Genomic DNA, 18,318 nt, shown 5'->3' on the forward strand with positions numbered 1-18,318 from the left:
AACACTCAGTAATTTTGAACTCATATGTTTTTTAAATTTATAATTTGTATTAATATATATATATATATATATATATATATATATATATATGCAGGTACTTGCCGTCTTTTAATGTCCTTTTTGGCCCAAGTCGCAAATTAAAAAATGAAGGTCAATTTGAGGTTAAATGTTACGATCATATTATCAAATCCAGTGACTCTGTTAAGTATCAAGGAATCACAATTGATAAATTTCTAAAATGTAACCTAATAGTAGATGAGTTCGTGGCCAAGGTCAATTCTAGACTTAAGTTCTTATACAGGAATGGAAAATGGTTAAATAAAAGATCCAGATTAACATTAGCATCTGCACTAATTCAGTGCTATTTTGATTACTGTTCATCAGCATGGTACGAAAGTCTGTCCAAATCTTTGAAAAATAAGTTACAAGTTCTTCAAAACAAACAGTAAGATTTATTTTAAATCTAAATCCTAGAGCCAGGATCAATTGCGATATTTTAGATTCAATAAATACACTACGTGTATCTGATCGTGTAAAACAGTTAAGATCATGTTTTTAACATCAATCATAGCCTAGCACCAAATTATCTAAATGAGAATTTTAATAGGAATAATAATGAGGGGAGCGTCCAGTTTTAATTATCATGGAGCATACAATGATTCAAATTTTTATTACCAAGCCATTTTAAACTGGAATTCTCTTCCATTGGAAGTAAAAACTATAGCCAATAGAGCTAGTTTTAAATCTGCTGTCAAGTTGCATCTTACACAAGAAGCTCGAAGGATGGAAGAAAGTATTTATATATAATATTTTTACAAGGGAATGAAACTTTTTTAAAATAAATTGTATTAACCTGAAAATGTGAATATGTATATATTTGTCAAATTATTTTATTCAGGCTAGGAAAATTATGTAATCCTCAATTTTATTTTTTACATGCTGTCTTAGTATTAGGACCCCATTGGAAATAAGCATGTTTTATATATTGCTTTCATAGGCAAAGATATTAAAAAGATGTTTATTTGTGTTGTATGTGACATGGTTCTGAGAATTCCTGTGATAATGATAACTGTTAATACCTGGAGTGATATTGTTTTAATGTGATAGCTACATGTATGTGCTAGAACTTTTAAGCGATCCCTGATTAATTTTTGAATGTAATTTGTGATATGATTTGTAATGAATTTGACTCTTTGCCTGAATAAACATAATAATAATAATAATAATAATAATATTCTGAATATGGCTTTCACTCAAGCTGCTCCAAAATGATCCCTTCACTTTAGAATGAAGGCTTCCACAAATATTATTAACAAAAAACAAACAATAGATTGTTACTTAAAATATTTATAACAGACTTTTTTTTTAACATAGTATACATACATGTATATACTGGTAACATGTACTCATCAATTGATTTAAGTTTATATTGCAAGAGAAATGAGTGAGCTAAAGACTTTGCTTTTTAAAAATTAAAAAGTTTGTGTTCAAAACATCTAGGTTAATATGTGATGTAAAAACAATCAAATTCTAATTATTTAACAATTTGTTCAAAAATACCATGTGTGTATCATTAATCTCAATCAAAAGATTTTTAACTGGCAACCATATGAATTGCACCAAAGCTTGAATTTTTTTTATAATTTAAGCTATAAAGCTGTCTATTACATGCTTAAATTTATTTTTCACACAGTTTAAATACCAAATATGACAAAAATCACATTATGCACTTAGCTCCCAATCATTATACCCACATACATGCACAACAAAATGTGTATAACTAATTCAAATACATGGAAATGAATGTTGGAATATCGGAAAATACATTTGTATGAAAATTTAACCCAGGAAAAAAAATCTAAACAAAGAAAAAAATTGTATATATACTGGAAAAATAAGTGAAAATAAATTGGCGGATAAAAAGAAAAATGATTAAAGCTGACAAAATATCCCATGCAAAAATGAACATCTTAAAACCAGAACTGAAAGCCTTTATTCCCATGACACTTTATCTGATGACACAAAAAAATGAAGAAGTCTTTTGGATATGTGATTAAATACAAATATTCTACACAGAACTAAGCTAATCTTGTATATAAAGGTATTGATTTTTACCTTTGAGGAGAGGTGTTTGCAATAAGGGGTATGTGACTGTCCCAATTATTGTTGAGGAAGTTTTAGTGTGAATTTCATTAAACAAAAAAATCCTTAATTAATAAGTTACAAATTTATCTGCTTCTCTTCAATCTCTTAAACCCAACCCTACCCCCAAAATAAAAGTCATAAATATATTTCAAAAAATTAGCACTATTATGAATACAAATGAGTAATACATGAAATTAAATACATTGTTAAATGTTAAACTAGCTACTCATAAAAAAAGTTACATATCTGGTCTTATACGCAGACCTTAACATTTCTCACCAGTGTCATCTTTATAACAATAAAAGAATAGTTGGGGAGACAAATTCTGACCTTACTGATACCAGGTATGCCATGGCAAGGTGGTTAGAAGACAGTTTACACAGAAATTCACAAGTTTTATAGGCCTACGAAATAAATCCTTAAAGGTTTTACTTTTATTTTACCCTACTGAAAATTGTACAATAATAGACAATCAAATGGTGTAATAATACGTAGCACTTGATTTTGTCATTTTTATGATCAATATTGAATGTCCTTTTAGCAAAAACCAAAGAAAAATAATCATACAGCGAACAGAAGTTAAATAAAGTAACACATATTTAATGAATTTCCTGCATATATATATATATAGGCTAATGAAATATGTTGGATACATGGGCAAAAATTTTGAAGAACATTTTTTTGCACTTCTTATCACAGCTACTTAATGTTATATATTTTTCCTTATAATAAAAATTATAATCCCATTTTATAAGGTAATATTTTTTGTAATTAAAAAAATTCAAATCAGCAAGTGCCTGTGTTTCCTGTCCATTTCTGAGGTCATATACATGTACATGTGAATCTTTCACAATTAAATAGATCAAGCTTTTCTGAGGAAAAAAAAATCATACAACATAAAAATCACTATACAATATAGATGTACTATTTATTTCTTTAACAAAGGTTAAACTTGCCTTAAATTACTCACAACACAATGTATTTTTTTCATAAATAGAATATTTTTGTACAGTTTAATTTAAAGCACTTCTGAACATACTGAAAATCAATCTAATTCTTTAACAAACAGTGAAAATTCAAGTACCAGAGGCATTTGAACCATGAATATTTCCGTTTTCAAATGCTGGCATTTTTTTCACCAACATGTTCCTTCAAGAATCAATCATTGAAATTTTTTATATTAAAAAATATAATTAATTAAAAATGAAAATTTAGCCAAGACAAAATATATCATATGCAGAAATCAAGCAATATGGTAACTTAAAAAGAAAAAATACAGTAGAACACCTTGGCACCAAAGATCTAGTAGCACTCCAAAATCAGGTCCTTACAACAGAACACTTCTTTAGGGGGTTAAGAAACAAATCACATTCCCTTTTTCGTATGCATACTATTCGTATATACAGCAAAGCAAATCATTTTTTGAATTTTTCATCAAATCCTAAATGAACAGAGAATTGTTTAAGTGCAAGACCTCGGCTGATGCTTTTTAGGTCACTCGATCAAAGGTCAAGGTCAAAGGACACAGGAAGAGACTTCTTTGTGACTGATGTATAATCTAGAGCTGGAAACCATGACAACTAGATCCCATCATTACTATGACGCTTCGTCGGGTGATTTCAGTTCTTTTATTTGTTTTATAAGATATGCTTTCTCATCGTTAAACTGTTCATCATCCGATCTCTCTGTGTGAAATTTGGTTAAAAAGTCCACAAGTTTTTCTTTGTTCCGTAACAAAATGTCGAGAATGGGCTTTGGTTTGTTTGGGTTTGCTACAAACACCTGTAAATTGAAGATGAGCAACATATTAATGATCTTGTCAGAAATGAAGTGTCTTTTATACTTGCAGAGAAATAAAATTATCATAATCAAATTAGGTCAAAGCACATTAACTGCAGTCTGCATTTTTCTAAAACATAAAAATAATTTATAATACTTACTGCAAAAGTTGCATTATAATCTCTAAAATTTTCTAATTTATTGTGAAGAGATTTTCCCTTTTAACTTTTACCTTAAATACATGGAAGGCTTCGAACTGTATATTGCGACTCTTTTCTCGTAACATGGTCATCATCAGCTTCAGATTGTCGGGATTGCTGATATATCTCGTCATGGTGGTGAAATTGTGTCGATCTAACAGGAGCTCTCCTAGTAGCTGTAACAAAACAAGGACTTAAAGGCAACGAAAAAACACACTACATTACTTGTCCAAGTTATACCGAATGCAAGAATGCAATTTTCTTGAGCAGGTGCTCTCATGTCATTACACAAAATTTTAATGGAGAGAACGATTAAAGGCAATACTGCCTGTTGTTCAAACCACTTCATTGATTTGAATATAAATGTATATTTCAAACCAAGAAAATTTAAGTTTTTGTGAACAATCATGAATTAAATTATTTTCAATTCAACTGTAATATAGGCAATTTTTGCAAAATGTAACTCTCTCCTTATAGTTAATATAAAAACTTTTTTTTTGTTGGAGAATACAATCTCTGCTATATGAATGTAATGGTGCAGAGGGCAGCAAATTTCAATGGGCACGGATTTCGGCTCAAATTGTCAGTAAGTGACTATTTTACTTATATGTTTACCTGGACTTCCAAAATGTAGTTATCCCAGACATAAATCGATCCAAAAATATACAGAACAATCCATATATCAGTATTTTTTGTGTATGTCAACATCACAACTTAAATTTATCCGCCATTTTTACTGACCTTGACAGATTTTATTTTGGGACAGCCAATGAGATTAAGGATCTACAGGGAGCGGATTTCTTTGGAATTACCTTATTTTAAGCCTAAATGTCACTGTTTATGAAAAAATAACACATGGAATTATTTTATTTATCAATGTTTAGTGTTACTATTCATCACAATTATTTATAAACATTGACATTTGCTTTACTGATTTGTTCTAAATTTCAAGCGCAAGTCTCACTACGTCACGCGTGAACTGTCATGGCTGCAGAAGTAAATGCACAGATTTATTTTACACGGTTTTCGCGTTTAACGAGCTTTGATGTCGACAGTGAATAAAAAATTCGTCTTATTAGAAGTAAGTTGATTTTGAAAACAATTTATTCTGCCTGCAGTCACCAGTATTTACAAAATATTTTTGCACCATTACGGAGATGCTGTGGAATTGTAGCCCTCTCCAGAAAATAACAGATAAAAAAATCGGAGAGGGCTACATTATTGCAGCGAAGGCAATTCCCTCAAACATTAAGCATGTTTAAGAAAATTGCCCTGAATACAGACCTTGAGTGCTTGACGCCTCGTGACGTAGTTTTCAGAGTTGAGCAATCTCTGGTAGGACGTAAAAACTTTCTCATAGTTATTCTCCAGGAATTCCGCCGACAGCATTTTGTGCTTCACAAGCAACTCCTGTAGGAATAATATGAATTTTCAATGAATATATATATATCTAAAACTATTAAATCAATAAATGGATTATCATAGTTAAAAACATAGTTAAAGTGGTTTAATGCAGACTTTATATTTTAACACTAGATAAATTTAAATACAGTATGGGACCATTTTCAATAAGAAAGCAAACTTCGTGATATAATTAATGTATATAGTATATACTGGATGCCAATTAATATTTTTCATTAATACTAGTATCTTACAATCAAATCCCAAATTTTCGTAATAGAATTGCTAGGCCAAGGGTTTGAGAAGATGGAAGAGAATTTGTGAAACACTTGCCTAGTGAAAATGCTGGTCTGTGGGCAGGAAATACAAACCTTGAATGTTGAAAATGCATCAGAGGCTATATCAAATGTTGACACTTCCACATAATCAAAGAAGCTGTAGAATTCTGGGGAGAAGAGCATGATTTTAGCCAGAGCCTCATACCGACAACACTCCCTCAGCATCATGCCACAGTTTAAGGCGATTTCTTGGTTTTCATATCTACAAAATAACAAGTTCACATACACATGCATGTAACATACACAGAATGTAAAAGAAATTTATCTTCAGCAAATTTACTACTTGCTACTTGCAACAGTTATAATTTTGTCTAATTATTCATAATGTCTGCTTGCAAAAAGTTTGTATCACTTAAAATTTCCAGTTTCTTTTATCTCACAAAAATGTGGTTCATTTTGATCTACAGTATTCCCTCATCTATTCCTTTTCTTTCATTTCATTCTGTTTTCAAACATTTCTATTCAATAGATTCAAACATTGATTTACAAATCCTTAGCTATAAATATAGGATCTATGGATAAAAAAAAATATCATGGGTTGGCATCTGTTGTTAATTAACTTTACTTTAGAAATACTTTTAATTAAAATCAGTAATTAAATTTCATAAAAAAAATCTTTTGGTAACAGCAGATTACAGGTGTACATACCCCTTCATAAGATCAAAAAGAATTTCTTGTTTGGTGACAATGTATTCCACAGTAGGGGTGCGAGAACCAATCTGCCGTCGCAGAAGGTTGTTGAAAATAGCAACAACATCTTTCCTGCCCTATTGAATAAAAAGAAAACTAGATTAAAATTGATTCCATCATCAAATCTTTTTCCTGGATTAATACATCCTGCTGCAAAGAAATATGATATTCATTTTTACACTGCAATTATACCACAAATCAATATCAAAACTAAGTGCTTGCAGATGACAAATAGCACTGAATGAAGAGTGATCCTTCATTGTTTGTGACTGATTTTAAATACCTCAAAATCAATGCGGGGCAGTTGTTGTACTAGAGTCAGTAAAATGTGCGTGTTGTAAATTTCCTGTGAGAGCTGAGCCACCAGCTCGGTCTGGGGCTCCTGATCTCCAGCGCCATACAGAATGGTCTTTATAGCCGACAGGTTCTTTGAGACATCTTCCGTAGCCTGGAAAAATAACTAAAAACTTGAGTAAACTCCAGGCTGTTGAAAATTTAATCTAAGATGATTTGTATACTGTATACAGGGAAACACTCCAGGCTGTTGAAAATTTAATCTAAGATGATTTGTATAGTCAAAGTTGTCCCTAAGAATTTAAACAGAAATGGACTTTAAAATAAAGTAGGAGGGAGTTGGGGTGTCTCCCTTACAGCTGTCAATGGAAAAAAACTTTAACAATAGAAAAGATTAATGACAAAAGAAATGGTGTTTTCAAGCATTACTGTGACTTAACTTATAATAGAAGGGTGACCCAAACTTCTTTCCTTGAAAACAGCAACTGTTGACAAAAGATTATGTCACTATATAGGTAAGGAAACAAACATATTTTTTTTATATAGGTAAGGAGAGGAATTTCCCCAGTCTTTGTTGGTCCTAGGTACCATCCTGCAAGACTGAGTGCAATCACAAACATTTTTTAAACTACACGTACCTTAAATACATAAAACATAATCACCACTTTGTGAAAAAATATAATTGCATCAAATTTGGGAGTGTTGTCTGCATATCTCTTTATGATCACCAGTGATTTGTCTACTTTCACTTTTATACCTTATCAGCTTTCTTTTCCCCAGCCTGGCCCTTGACAACTGCCCCTAGAGCCTCCTTCAGGGACCTTACTAATTCCTGGGGACTCTTCTGGGATTTCCCAAAAAGGGGCATGTCCTTTTCTTTAAGGGTAGGGTAGAGACTGTTTGCTTGTAACCTAAATTAAAAAAAATCAATTTTACCTGAGTTAATAGATTTTTGGACATATTCACATTTAAATCATATGCCAATAAAAGTGATTCCTGACAGAATTGTAACAATAAAGCAGTCAGTTAGATGTAACAAGTGCAAAGAGCATACCCAAGTGTTGATGTATCGTACTAGATAATATCGAAAATGGTGTATGCCTATTTAAAAGTCATGTTCATCTTAAACAGAGATACTATTTAATCTATTTTACAATTTTCTGACATTATACATGTAATTAATTCAAGGGACCTCAAATTCCGTTTTTTTTATTTGGCAAAATCATGAACAACTAAAAGTTGGATATCATTTAATTTCAAATACCTCATACTCATAGAACAATCCTAATACAAAAAATTAAAATGAAAGTTCCTCTTATCATGCTTGTGTAAGCATATTTATGGAACATATCTGCGCTATTGAATATAAAGTGTACAGTCGCCAATTCCGGGTTTCACTCCAATTCCGAGTCACTCGTGTGTATTTTATGCCATATTGTTAATATTTAAGGTAGGATTCTTCTCATATTTATAATATTTAAAAATTAATGAAATTTTCACAGAATCAAGAAGACAATATCAGTAAGTGATAGTATCAGTGAAATTAAATTTGACCGTTTTATATTACAGGCAAGGTCAGGTCAAGGTCATTATCTTTTTCCTTAATATTAAGAATAAAAAATAACTGTTGCCAATCATGTGATACCTACTTCTATTTCAAAAGTTTAATGATTGTTCTTTTTTCATAAAAACATATTACTATATCGGGTCTATAGCATGATATTACCAAATTTACATAAATAATTTAACTTAAGTAGATTTTGGCTAATCCGAATTTTCTCTGTTTTTCCTAATTTTTTAGGATATATTAGTTATCTTCATATACTTCCTATATTTAACTTTTTCTTATTTTCACAAATAATAAAGTAGTCTTATAAATGTACAAAATGATACAAAAACAAAAAGTTTTGATCGTTTAATAAGAGAGAAAAAATACTTTTTATGGATTATTGGATCAAAATCTGCACTTTGATAGGAAGCGTTTAAAAGCTAACAAAGTTCTAGTTTGTTTGAAAAATCATATTTATTTGATATATTTTGAAAGTTTAGTCCCTCATTATTAATTTAACTTGCATTTGAAAATTTCTCGAAGTCTTCGATTGTGTAAAAATTATAACTAAATTCATTGTTCTATGATAATTTTGAGAGGCAGAAAAGAAGATATTTTCATACGCAACCATTCCGCCAAAAATATAGTCCTTGCTAGTTTTCAAACGCAGTTTACCATTTCTATTTAAAGTTGTACAATTGTGATGAGGAAAGAAAAATATGGTCTTTTAAATTCCTTACACCTCAATATATAAGACATTTAAGCAAATATACTTTGAATGTTTCATCTAGTCAGAAACCAGAGAAGAATCCTACCTTAAGTGCAGAAAATTTAATAGATACACAGGTCATGAAGAATATGGTCTTTCTGTCTGTGATTAATTACACAATTTTAAATATCAACTGTAAGAGAGCATCCGACAACTGAAATTCTAAAACGCATGCATTGATTGCCATTGAAGACGGGAATGTTTCTGCTTCGGTGACGAGCTACTTTCATTTTTGTTCGCTGCAGCAAGGCTGATATAAAAGTTGTAGATAAATAATAAGAGCTTGAAAGTGCGGTAAATGAATTTTTTTTATGTTTCAACATCATAAAAATCGTGTTCCAAAACGATCCATGAATATTAAAAGACTGCGAGGTCATATGACCCGGAAATGGAGAAAATGATTCGCAACTGGGGAAGATAGGCTTTGCAGAAATATCATCATAAATATTTTTCCCATGTAGCTACATACAATGATCTAAGTAGGGCAAGTATAAAAGTATAAATCCTATAGAGTAACCACCTGATAGAGTGAAGTTCCCAATTCCGGGTCACGTCAGGGCGTTTCGTTGATACTTTGCAAAGCTGTTCGATTTATAGTTTATGCAATATATGTATTGAAAGTACAAATAGTGAGTCATCCAAAAACATTTTTGTATTCAAAGTATTTGACTTTTATACTTGCCCTACTTAGATCATTGTATTCACTGTTTCACAGTATTTAGTAAGATAATCATAATAATCAATTCACGATTTATAAATTATATGTTTAGAATACAAAGCATTTCTTGGAATCAAATAAAAGATATACAATTTTAGTTGAAGTAAATGAGCTACCTGGTGGTTATAGGTGAATAGCAAAAGAAATATCTTTTTGTATTCCGGGATGCAGTGTTCAGAGAAAATTTGGATTATTTACACTTCAACTTGTCAGAGGACGAATTTAGTGAGCTAGAGTAAATTTCTTGAATATATCAGAGTTATTAAAATCACAGGGGCAGTCAAAAATTGTCTGTGATTGGTTTCATTAAAAACTGTAGTTTACTTGAGGAATTCGGAGAATTTACATGGTTAACCCATCACGAATAGGGTGCGTGGAAATGAAACGGATTTCACTCAATTTTCCTTTCTATAAGAAGAAAATATGCCATTTAATCGAATACTTGAGATAATGGCCAGATATGCATTAAAGAATAACGCTTCTCATTTGTCTTGTTCACGTGTACACGCCCAAAACAGGCACCTACCCGAATGGATGTCAACTCTACCAGTAACTTGATGAACACAAGAAGTGACGTCATACACACAAGCACTGCGCAGAGACGGAAGTCGATATCAAAGGGCAACAAATACACGTGGTATGAGCTGTCACCTTACCAGCTCTGGTATGTCGTTATTTAGAAGCTGACGCTGAATAAATATCAGGATGTCAAGTTCCACCGGAAAGAATGTCGATGTTGTCGTTATTGGCACAGGGATTTCAGGGCTTGTCACTGCCAAATGTCTGTTAGATGATGGATTTCAAGTGGCAGTTATAGAGAGATCGGGCGACATTGGTGGACTATGGACTTTCAGAGAAAATGACTATGGAGTTATGCGATTTACTCATATGTGAGATTGAATATAATTGTAACTGTATAGTTCAGAAATTTAGTCATATCTCAATCAAAGACTTTCTTTTTGTATATTTTTTTGTAATCTATAGCCCAGCAATGGCATTCTCAGTCATTATTAATTATGTATATGAAATAAAGTAAATTATGCTTTTAATCCTACTTTTGGACCAAACACCCAATTTCATAAAACTGGAATGTTAACTGAACAGTACATTTAAGCCTCACAAGTTGAGTAAAGTTTGAGGTACATGATAATTGGAAACATATTTTTTCTTCTTTTCAGCAATGTCTCAAAGTACAACTACTGTTTCTCAGACTTTCCCTTCCCTGATGATGTGCCAGATTACCCCCATAATACAGATATGGCAAAATACATTAAGGACTATGCTGCCCACTTTGATCTAGGAAAACATATCAAGTTCTTCACCAAAGTGACAAAATTAGAAAAGACAGGTAAACATTTTGAAGAGGACAAAATGAATACCGGGATATACACTGTATACACATTTCAAAATCAGCTTACAGTTGTGTCTCTCAAAATACAAGTAAACAAAATAATTTTTTGCATTTCATACTATTATTGTGGTTATGTATACATGTATGTAAGTATATGGTTTAAAAACAAGTGCTATTTGCTGTTTCATTTCCCAGCTGATGATAAATGGAGAGTGACTTGTCAGAAAGTGGAGGAAGATGGGCAGACAGTGAAGTCCCTGGACTCCAGTGAAGAAGTCATCACTGCCAGATATGTTGCCATAGCAACAGGACATCATGCCAGTCCAGTTATGCCAAAGTTCCAAGGTCAAGAGACTTTCCCAGGTAGTGTGAATTGTCTGTCAGAGTCAGAGAAGTATTGTTAAAAATGACTAAATTTTTCGTTTATTATCAAATGAATATTCCTCAAAATTCAGTCAATTGTGTCTAACTATCTTATGGGCTGTAAAAATATTTGTAATCTAAAAGCACATTCATGTAATAAGAATTTCAGCAATACACTTCCTAGATTAAGCTTTACTGCTTCGCTATAGGACATTGGTACATGTAAGTCAGCTGTTCTGACATAAGCACTCCTGCATTGTAGTCCATTATAGAGAGGATCAATGCACATTGCAAGATGTTAGACCATAATGAAATTCTATTCCAAAAACAACCCACATACAAACAGTATATTAATGCTAATAGCTTTCTAGCCATAAGAAAATGTCTACTCCGTATTACATGTCAAGAATTTCAGAGGAATTCAGGAACATTTATTAATATGTACTCATTTTTTTATTGAAGGAGAGATAATTCACAGTGTCAAGTTCAAGGATGCCCTCACTAATGGCGTGGTGGGTAAGAGGGTACTGGTTGTTGGCATTGGTAACAGTGCTGTGGATGTCGCTGTCAACTGTGCTTCTGTGGGAAGGTTAGTCTTATATAACAACTGGGCTTCTGTGGGCCGGTCAGTCTAATATAACAACTGGGCTTCTGTGGGCAGATAGTCTAATATAACAACTGGGCTTCTGTGGGCAGATAGTCTAATATAACAACTGGGCTTCTGTGGGCAGATAGTCTAATATAACAACTGGGCTTCTGTGGGCAGGTTAATTAGTCCTATTTAACAGCTGAAGCTTTTGTGGGCCAGTAAATCGGTCTAATATGAGGCTTTTGTGGGCAGGTTAGTCTAACTATTACAACTAAGCTTCTGTGAGCAGGTTATGTCTTTCTTTCACTTAATTACCTCTTCATTCATGTTGATTTATTCAAATTTATAAATTAAGCATTGATGTTCCTTACAGGTGTAAATCAGTGTATCTAAGTACAAGATCTGGAGCCTGGGTTGTTCCCAATTACTTGTTCGGCCACCCCACTGACCTTTACGCCAACAGAGCCTTTTTCTATATTCCCTGGCAAATAGCATCAACCATTTTTGAGACGATTTTGAAATTAGTCTCTGGAAATCCAAGAAGGTAAATGTATACACACTTTTAATATAGGGATTTTCAATCCCAGATTCCCAGCTACTAGTAGTTGTAAAGCATATTTTAAAATATGAATTTGAAGTATTGGGTATTTTCTTGGCTGGTTTCATTGAGTTTGAGATAACGAGAATTGACTGTAATAAATAAAATTTGTTAATTAAATGCCAGGTGGAATCTGAACCCTAAGATGAGACTTCTACAGACCCAGCCCACAGTGAGCCCCACCCTGATACACCACATCCAGCGCCACGACATCAGGGTGGCCCCCAATGTTCTGGTAGTTATACTTCTAATTTAAAAATCTATGACAGACCTACACACTGACAGATAAATGAGATTTAATGTTCCCTCGTTTTTGCCAAAGCGGGGACAAAAATCTATGACAATGGAAAACATTTACTATTCTTTTTATTATACTGAAGAACAAAATAAGGAAATATATACTCTGAACATGAATTATACTTGTTTTTTTTTCTTTTATTTTCTGTTTATCATGGTGATACTATAATAATTTTGTAATGCAGTCTGTATTTTTAAATATAAATATACAGTTTTAACATTTCTTTGGATTAATTCCTAGGACTGCAATAAAATCGGATTTTCAGGAGAGTATGTGCACAAAAACTATAATCAATCTGATATTATTATTATATATATGCATTAGTATATGCATGCTTTATTATTATTTCTGAAACTGTAATTAATTTTTGTTCATGTCCATTTTAACCTGTAGTAGGATTTTAAAAGTGCATGCTTTTTAGCAATATAGCTTTGTACATACTGTATGTATACAAGTTGTACAAGTTATTCTATATGAATTGTATGAATCGCTAATTAAGATGCACAATTCGTTTACAGTGTGGGGTTGTTACAGTTTTACTATTATTTCTAGTTAAATTAATTTTTTTTTATTTATTGAACTAATTTATTGTTGTTAAACATGTAAATGCATGAACTAATCCCCTTTTAGCTCACCTGAGCCGAAGGCTCAAGTGAGCTTTTCTGATCAAAATTTGTCCGTTGTCTGTCGTCGTTGTCGTTGTAAACTTTTCACATTTTCATCTTCTTCTCAAGAACCACTTGCCACAAAGTATCCTTGGGTGAAGGGGATTCAAGTTTGTTCAAATGAAGGGCCAAGCCCTCTTCCAAGGGGAGATAATTATGAATTAATGAAAAATTAATGGCATCTTTTAAAAATCTTCTTCTCCAGAACCATTGGGCAGGAAATATGAAACTCATGTGGAAGCATCCTCAGGTAGTGTAGATTCAAGTTTGTTCAAATCATGACCCCCGGGGGAAGGGCGGGGCCACAATGGCTGATCAAAGTTTTACATAGGAATATATCGGAAAAATCTTTTAAAAATCTTCTTCTCCAGAACCACTGAGCCAGGAAAGATGAAACTTATGTGGAAGCATCTTTAGGTAGTGTAGATTCAAGTTTGTTCAAATCATGTTCCCCTGGGGTAGGGTGGGGCCCAATTGCCGTTCATAGATTTACATAGAAATATATAGGGAAAATCTTTGAAAATCTTCTTCACAAGAATAAATAGGAAAAAAAATCATCAGTTCAAAAACAAAAACATTTATTGTATGAAAGCATCTTCAGTCAGGTAGTTGGTAGTTTAAAATTTCATTTCCATGATTTTTTGAAGCTTTAGAATGTATTTCAAGTGTCTCATATATTTTCAAACTTAAAAACATAGGTATAATCAAAGATTATGAAGCTCACCTCGACAAATGTTATCAGTTTAAATATATTTTCTTTATAGTTAGTATACATCCTTCATGTATTAATATGACAATATTCATGCAAGTTTTGTTTAAGAAGTCTCTTAGTCATTGGGAGTTGACCTGTTCCAAAATCACTAATCAAGAAAATGTCTTTTTTTTCCTAAACCCAAAGCAAGTCTGCATTTTTCAATACCTAGATGCATCATCCATGCAAGTTAAAATATAACAGGCCATAAAATTACAGACATACTCCAAAAACATGAGCCTGGTCACTCATCTGGAAAATGTAGGTCAAATCGAGCATCTGGAGCAAGTCTGGTAGTCTCCATCCCTAGATGCATCATCCAAGCAAGTTTGGTTCGGGTAGGGCTTATAGTTACTTTGGGAATAGATCTGCTCCAAAAACTTTAAGCTGGTTACACATCTGGAAAATGTACCGTAGGTCAGATCCAGCATCCAAAGCAAGTCTGGTATTGTCCATCCCTACATGCATCATCCATGAAAGTTTGGTCCATGTAGGGCTTATAACACACTGTAGTTCCTTAGGAATGGACCTGCTCTAAAAACTTTAACCTGGTATTTTTAAATTTAAGATCCAGCAACTGAAGCAAGTCTGGTATTGTCCATCCCTATGCATCATCATGAAAGTTTTATTAAATTATTATTATTGTATATAAAACTTAAATATCACTCATCTGGAAAATGTAAGCCAGATCCAGCATCTAGAGCAAGTCTGATAGTGTCCATCCCTAGATGAATCATCCATGCAAGTTTGGTCCAGATAGGGATAATAGTTACTTTGGAATGGACCTGCTCCAAAAATTTTAACATGGTCAATCATCTGGAAAATGTAGGTGAGATCCAGCATCCAAAGCAAATCTGGTATTGTCCATCCTTAGATGCATCATCCATACAAGTTTGGTTCAAGTTAGGCTTATAGTTTCTTGTGAATGGACCTGTTCCAAAAACTTTAACCTGGTCACTCATCTGGAAAATGTAGTCAGATCCAGCATCCAAAGCAAGTCTGGTAGTGTCCATCCCTACATGCATCATCCGTGAAAGTTTGGTCCAGGCAGGGCTTTTAGTTACTGCATGATTTTGTAAAGCTCCAAAAACTTGAACTTATCATACATTTTCATGCTAAAAATATATGCAGATCCAGCATCTGAACATTATTTTCTTAGAAAAATCTTCATGATAATGAAGTTTTTAAGATATTTAGGTTAAAATACACTCCAAAAACTTTAACCTTACATGAAAATGTAGGGACTTTCAGCATCTCACTTTGACATATCCACTGTATCATCCATATTTATGTTATAATATTTTATTACAGTTGTTGTACCCAAAATTTTTCTGGTCATTCTCTGGAAAATAGAAGATCCAGCATCCGAACAATCGTGTAGTGTCCACTGCTAGAATGCATCATCCATGCAAGTTTGGTACAGGATAGGGCTTAAATTACTTTGGAATGGATCTGCTCCTAAAACTTTAACTTGGATGCCAAAACACATGCCTAATCAAAGTAAGCTGTGAGCTGTATATGGATATATTTGTTGAAGGAATGATATTCAGTATAAAAAAATTGTTATCTTGAAAGATGTATATAGCAAGAAAAATTTAAGAGCCTACTGAAGTTTTTAACTTTTATGATGTTTCAGTTATATTAATACATGGTCGGGACATTAATCACTTTGAAATCAGCTTTTTAAAATTATTTATACATATGTTATACATATGTTATTACAGCCAGCACAGAAATTAATATATATCCTTAAAAAGAATTATAGAAAGAAAAGGTCACCTTGAAAAAATGGCCACTTCAGAATTGATGTTAATATTTAAAAATATATATATATATCCTTTTTTAGAAAACATGATGCTAAATATTTGTACTATAAACAAAAATCATCAAGGTATTTATACTTTTATTTCTGTATATAAATTTTAATGTTCAAAGAATTTATATGTTTATTGAATATATTGAAACAGTTATAATTATTTGAAAATTTTATATAGGATTATAAATGTATAATTATAATTAACTCTTTTACTTTCCAGTTGTACAAAAATGTCTTCCATCCAGAGATTGGCCATTCTCTGGCCTTTATTGGTTTTACACAGCCAGCTTCAGGGGGACTTCTTTCAATGTCCGAAATCCAGGCCAGGTGGTTCACGGAGCTATGTAGGGGGCGCTGTAGTCTACCCACAAAACTCACTATGAACGAAAACATAAAGGAAGAGGAGGTAAATATAAATACACACTAGGACATGGAATCAATGGTTATGTGTGTTCCCATAAAAATAATTTAAAGTTTTAAGTCAAAAACATTTCTAGGTGTGATTGTCATTAAAACTGTCATTCAGTGGCAGTTTATTATACGGGCATACACATACATGTATGAACAAAATAATCCATTGAATATAAAACAAATTATTTTCATGCACTCAGCTACATGTAGGTTATTGTAAACCAGTTTTTAGAACATGTTCATGGGTATTTGAAAAAAAAAATGTATATAATATTTTGTTATTGTACTTGTAGGAGACGGTGAAGTCCAGGTACTATCATTCCAACAGACACACGATACAGAGGGACCCCATACTGTACAATGATGAAATAGCCGCCATGTTTGGAGCCAAACCTGAGCTCCTGAAGAATCCATCTCTGGCATGGAGGTACCAGTACTCTTCTGATATGAAAGCCTGTTCTCACTGTAAAACAGTCCAATACATGCAACACTAATCTTTATACAATGATAAGTGCATTACACTGTAATTAAGAATTTTGGAATCTTTGATTTCAATGTGTTTTGGATAACAGACTGAGGGCATTTATAAATTTTTTTTGTTATGAAATGCTGTGAACTTGTTTCAAATTTTCTTTTATTTGAAAAATTTAAAAAGAAGTATTCACAGATTTTATTGCACAGTACACTATATAGGTAAAAGGTTTCTGAGCTCCTATTTTTATTCTCTAACCTGTTTCAGATTATTGCTTGGATCCTGCGGCACATACCAGTGGCGACTCCAGGGACCTAACTCTTGGAAAGGTGCCAAGGATGCAGTGCTGAAAGTCCCAGTCCCGGAAATGTGGCAGTATACAGGAGTTATTGTGCTGGTGTTATTGGGAATATGTCTGCTTTACATTCTGTCTTTCTTGTTCTAACTTTTGAACATACCGGTGAATTTATGACTGAATGTGTCTGCAGAGCCATTGCCAATGATACATTCCTTGTGAAAGACTGTGATAAACATGATGTGCAATATTTTTGTATTGAAAAGATCTTTATATTGGTTTAGTCAAAATAAATTAAATACTTGAATGATATATTTTATTGCAGTTGTTGTCTTTTCTTGATTATAACCCACTGGAAGGGGACATGGTCCTTCAAAAGCAAATTTAAATACTCTTTAGGCAAAACCCAGTTCTAGTGTGAACAAAGATGAGAATACACTATATACAGACTGAAGATGTCACAGGGTCTTAGATTTAAATTGCTAGATTCATGGTACCCCAGAGGATGACCTCTTGATCCCAGGTCCAAATTGTCAAAGATTTCCATACCTATAATGGTGAAAATCAAACCTATTCGTAGCTATTTCCGAAACTGCATTCATGTACATGTACATTGTAGAATATTCAGAAAGAAACACATGAAAATTGTTTAATTTAGAAAATAACTTCAAAATTAGCACTTATATACTATTTTCAGTTTATAGTATAACAGTGAGGATTTTTCACTGCTTATTAATGCTGTTAGAAAGTTTCCAGTAAATGCACTAAAATCAAGGACAGCATTATGTTTATATACTTCATTTAATAAACTTTAAAAAAAATGTTT

General features: G+C 32.5%; 2 protein-coding genes across 2 annotated transcripts; one reads left to right on the forward strand and one right to left on the reverse strand.

Moving 5' to 3' along the window:
• Positions 1-1,331: 1,331 nt before the first annotated feature.
• On the reverse strand, positions 1,332-10,472 carry LOC134250478 (protein Mo25-like). Its single transcript, XM_062732843.1, has 8 exons — positions 10,410-10,472; positions 7,605-7,758; positions 6,837-7,001; positions 6,512-6,630; positions 5,897-6,065; positions 5,409-5,534; positions 4,157-4,300; positions 1,332-3,927 (listed from the first exon to the last, which is right to left on the reverse strand). Exons 2-8 carry the CDS (start codon positions 7,713-7,715, stop codon positions 3,742-3,744), a joined length of 1,020 nt encoding a protein of 339 aa, XP_062588827.1. The 5' UTR covers positions 7,716-7,758; positions 10,410-10,472; the 3' UTR covers positions 1,332-3,741.
• Positions 10,473-10,499: 27 nt separating this feature from the next.
• On the forward strand, positions 10,500-17,807 carry LOC134250503 (flavin-containing monooxygenase 5-like). Its single transcript, XM_062732868.1, has 11 exons — positions 10,500-10,773; positions 11,062-11,231; positions 11,430-11,597; positions 12,060-12,186; positions 12,560-12,730; positions 12,911-13,019; positions 13,323-13,399; positions 14,886-14,943; positions 16,535-16,720; positions 17,019-17,152; positions 17,465-17,807. The coding sequence occupies exons 1-11, from the start codon at positions 10,589-10,591 to the stop codon at positions 17,640-17,642; spliced, it is 1,563 nt and encodes a 520-aa protein (XP_062588852.1). The 5' UTR covers positions 10,500-10,588; the 3' UTR covers positions 17,643-17,807.
• Positions 17,808-18,318: the final 511 nt, after the last annotated feature.

Source organism: Saccostrea cucullata, unplaced genomic scaffold (genome assembly GCF_032062105.1).
Source record: "Saccostrea cucullata isolate Sc308-1 unplaced genomic scaffold, CSIRO_AGI_Scuc_v1 ctg57, whole genome shotgun sequence".
Taxonomy (NCBI): Eukaryota; Metazoa; Mollusca; class Bivalvia; order Ostreida; family Ostreidae; genus Saccostrea; species Saccostrea cuccullata.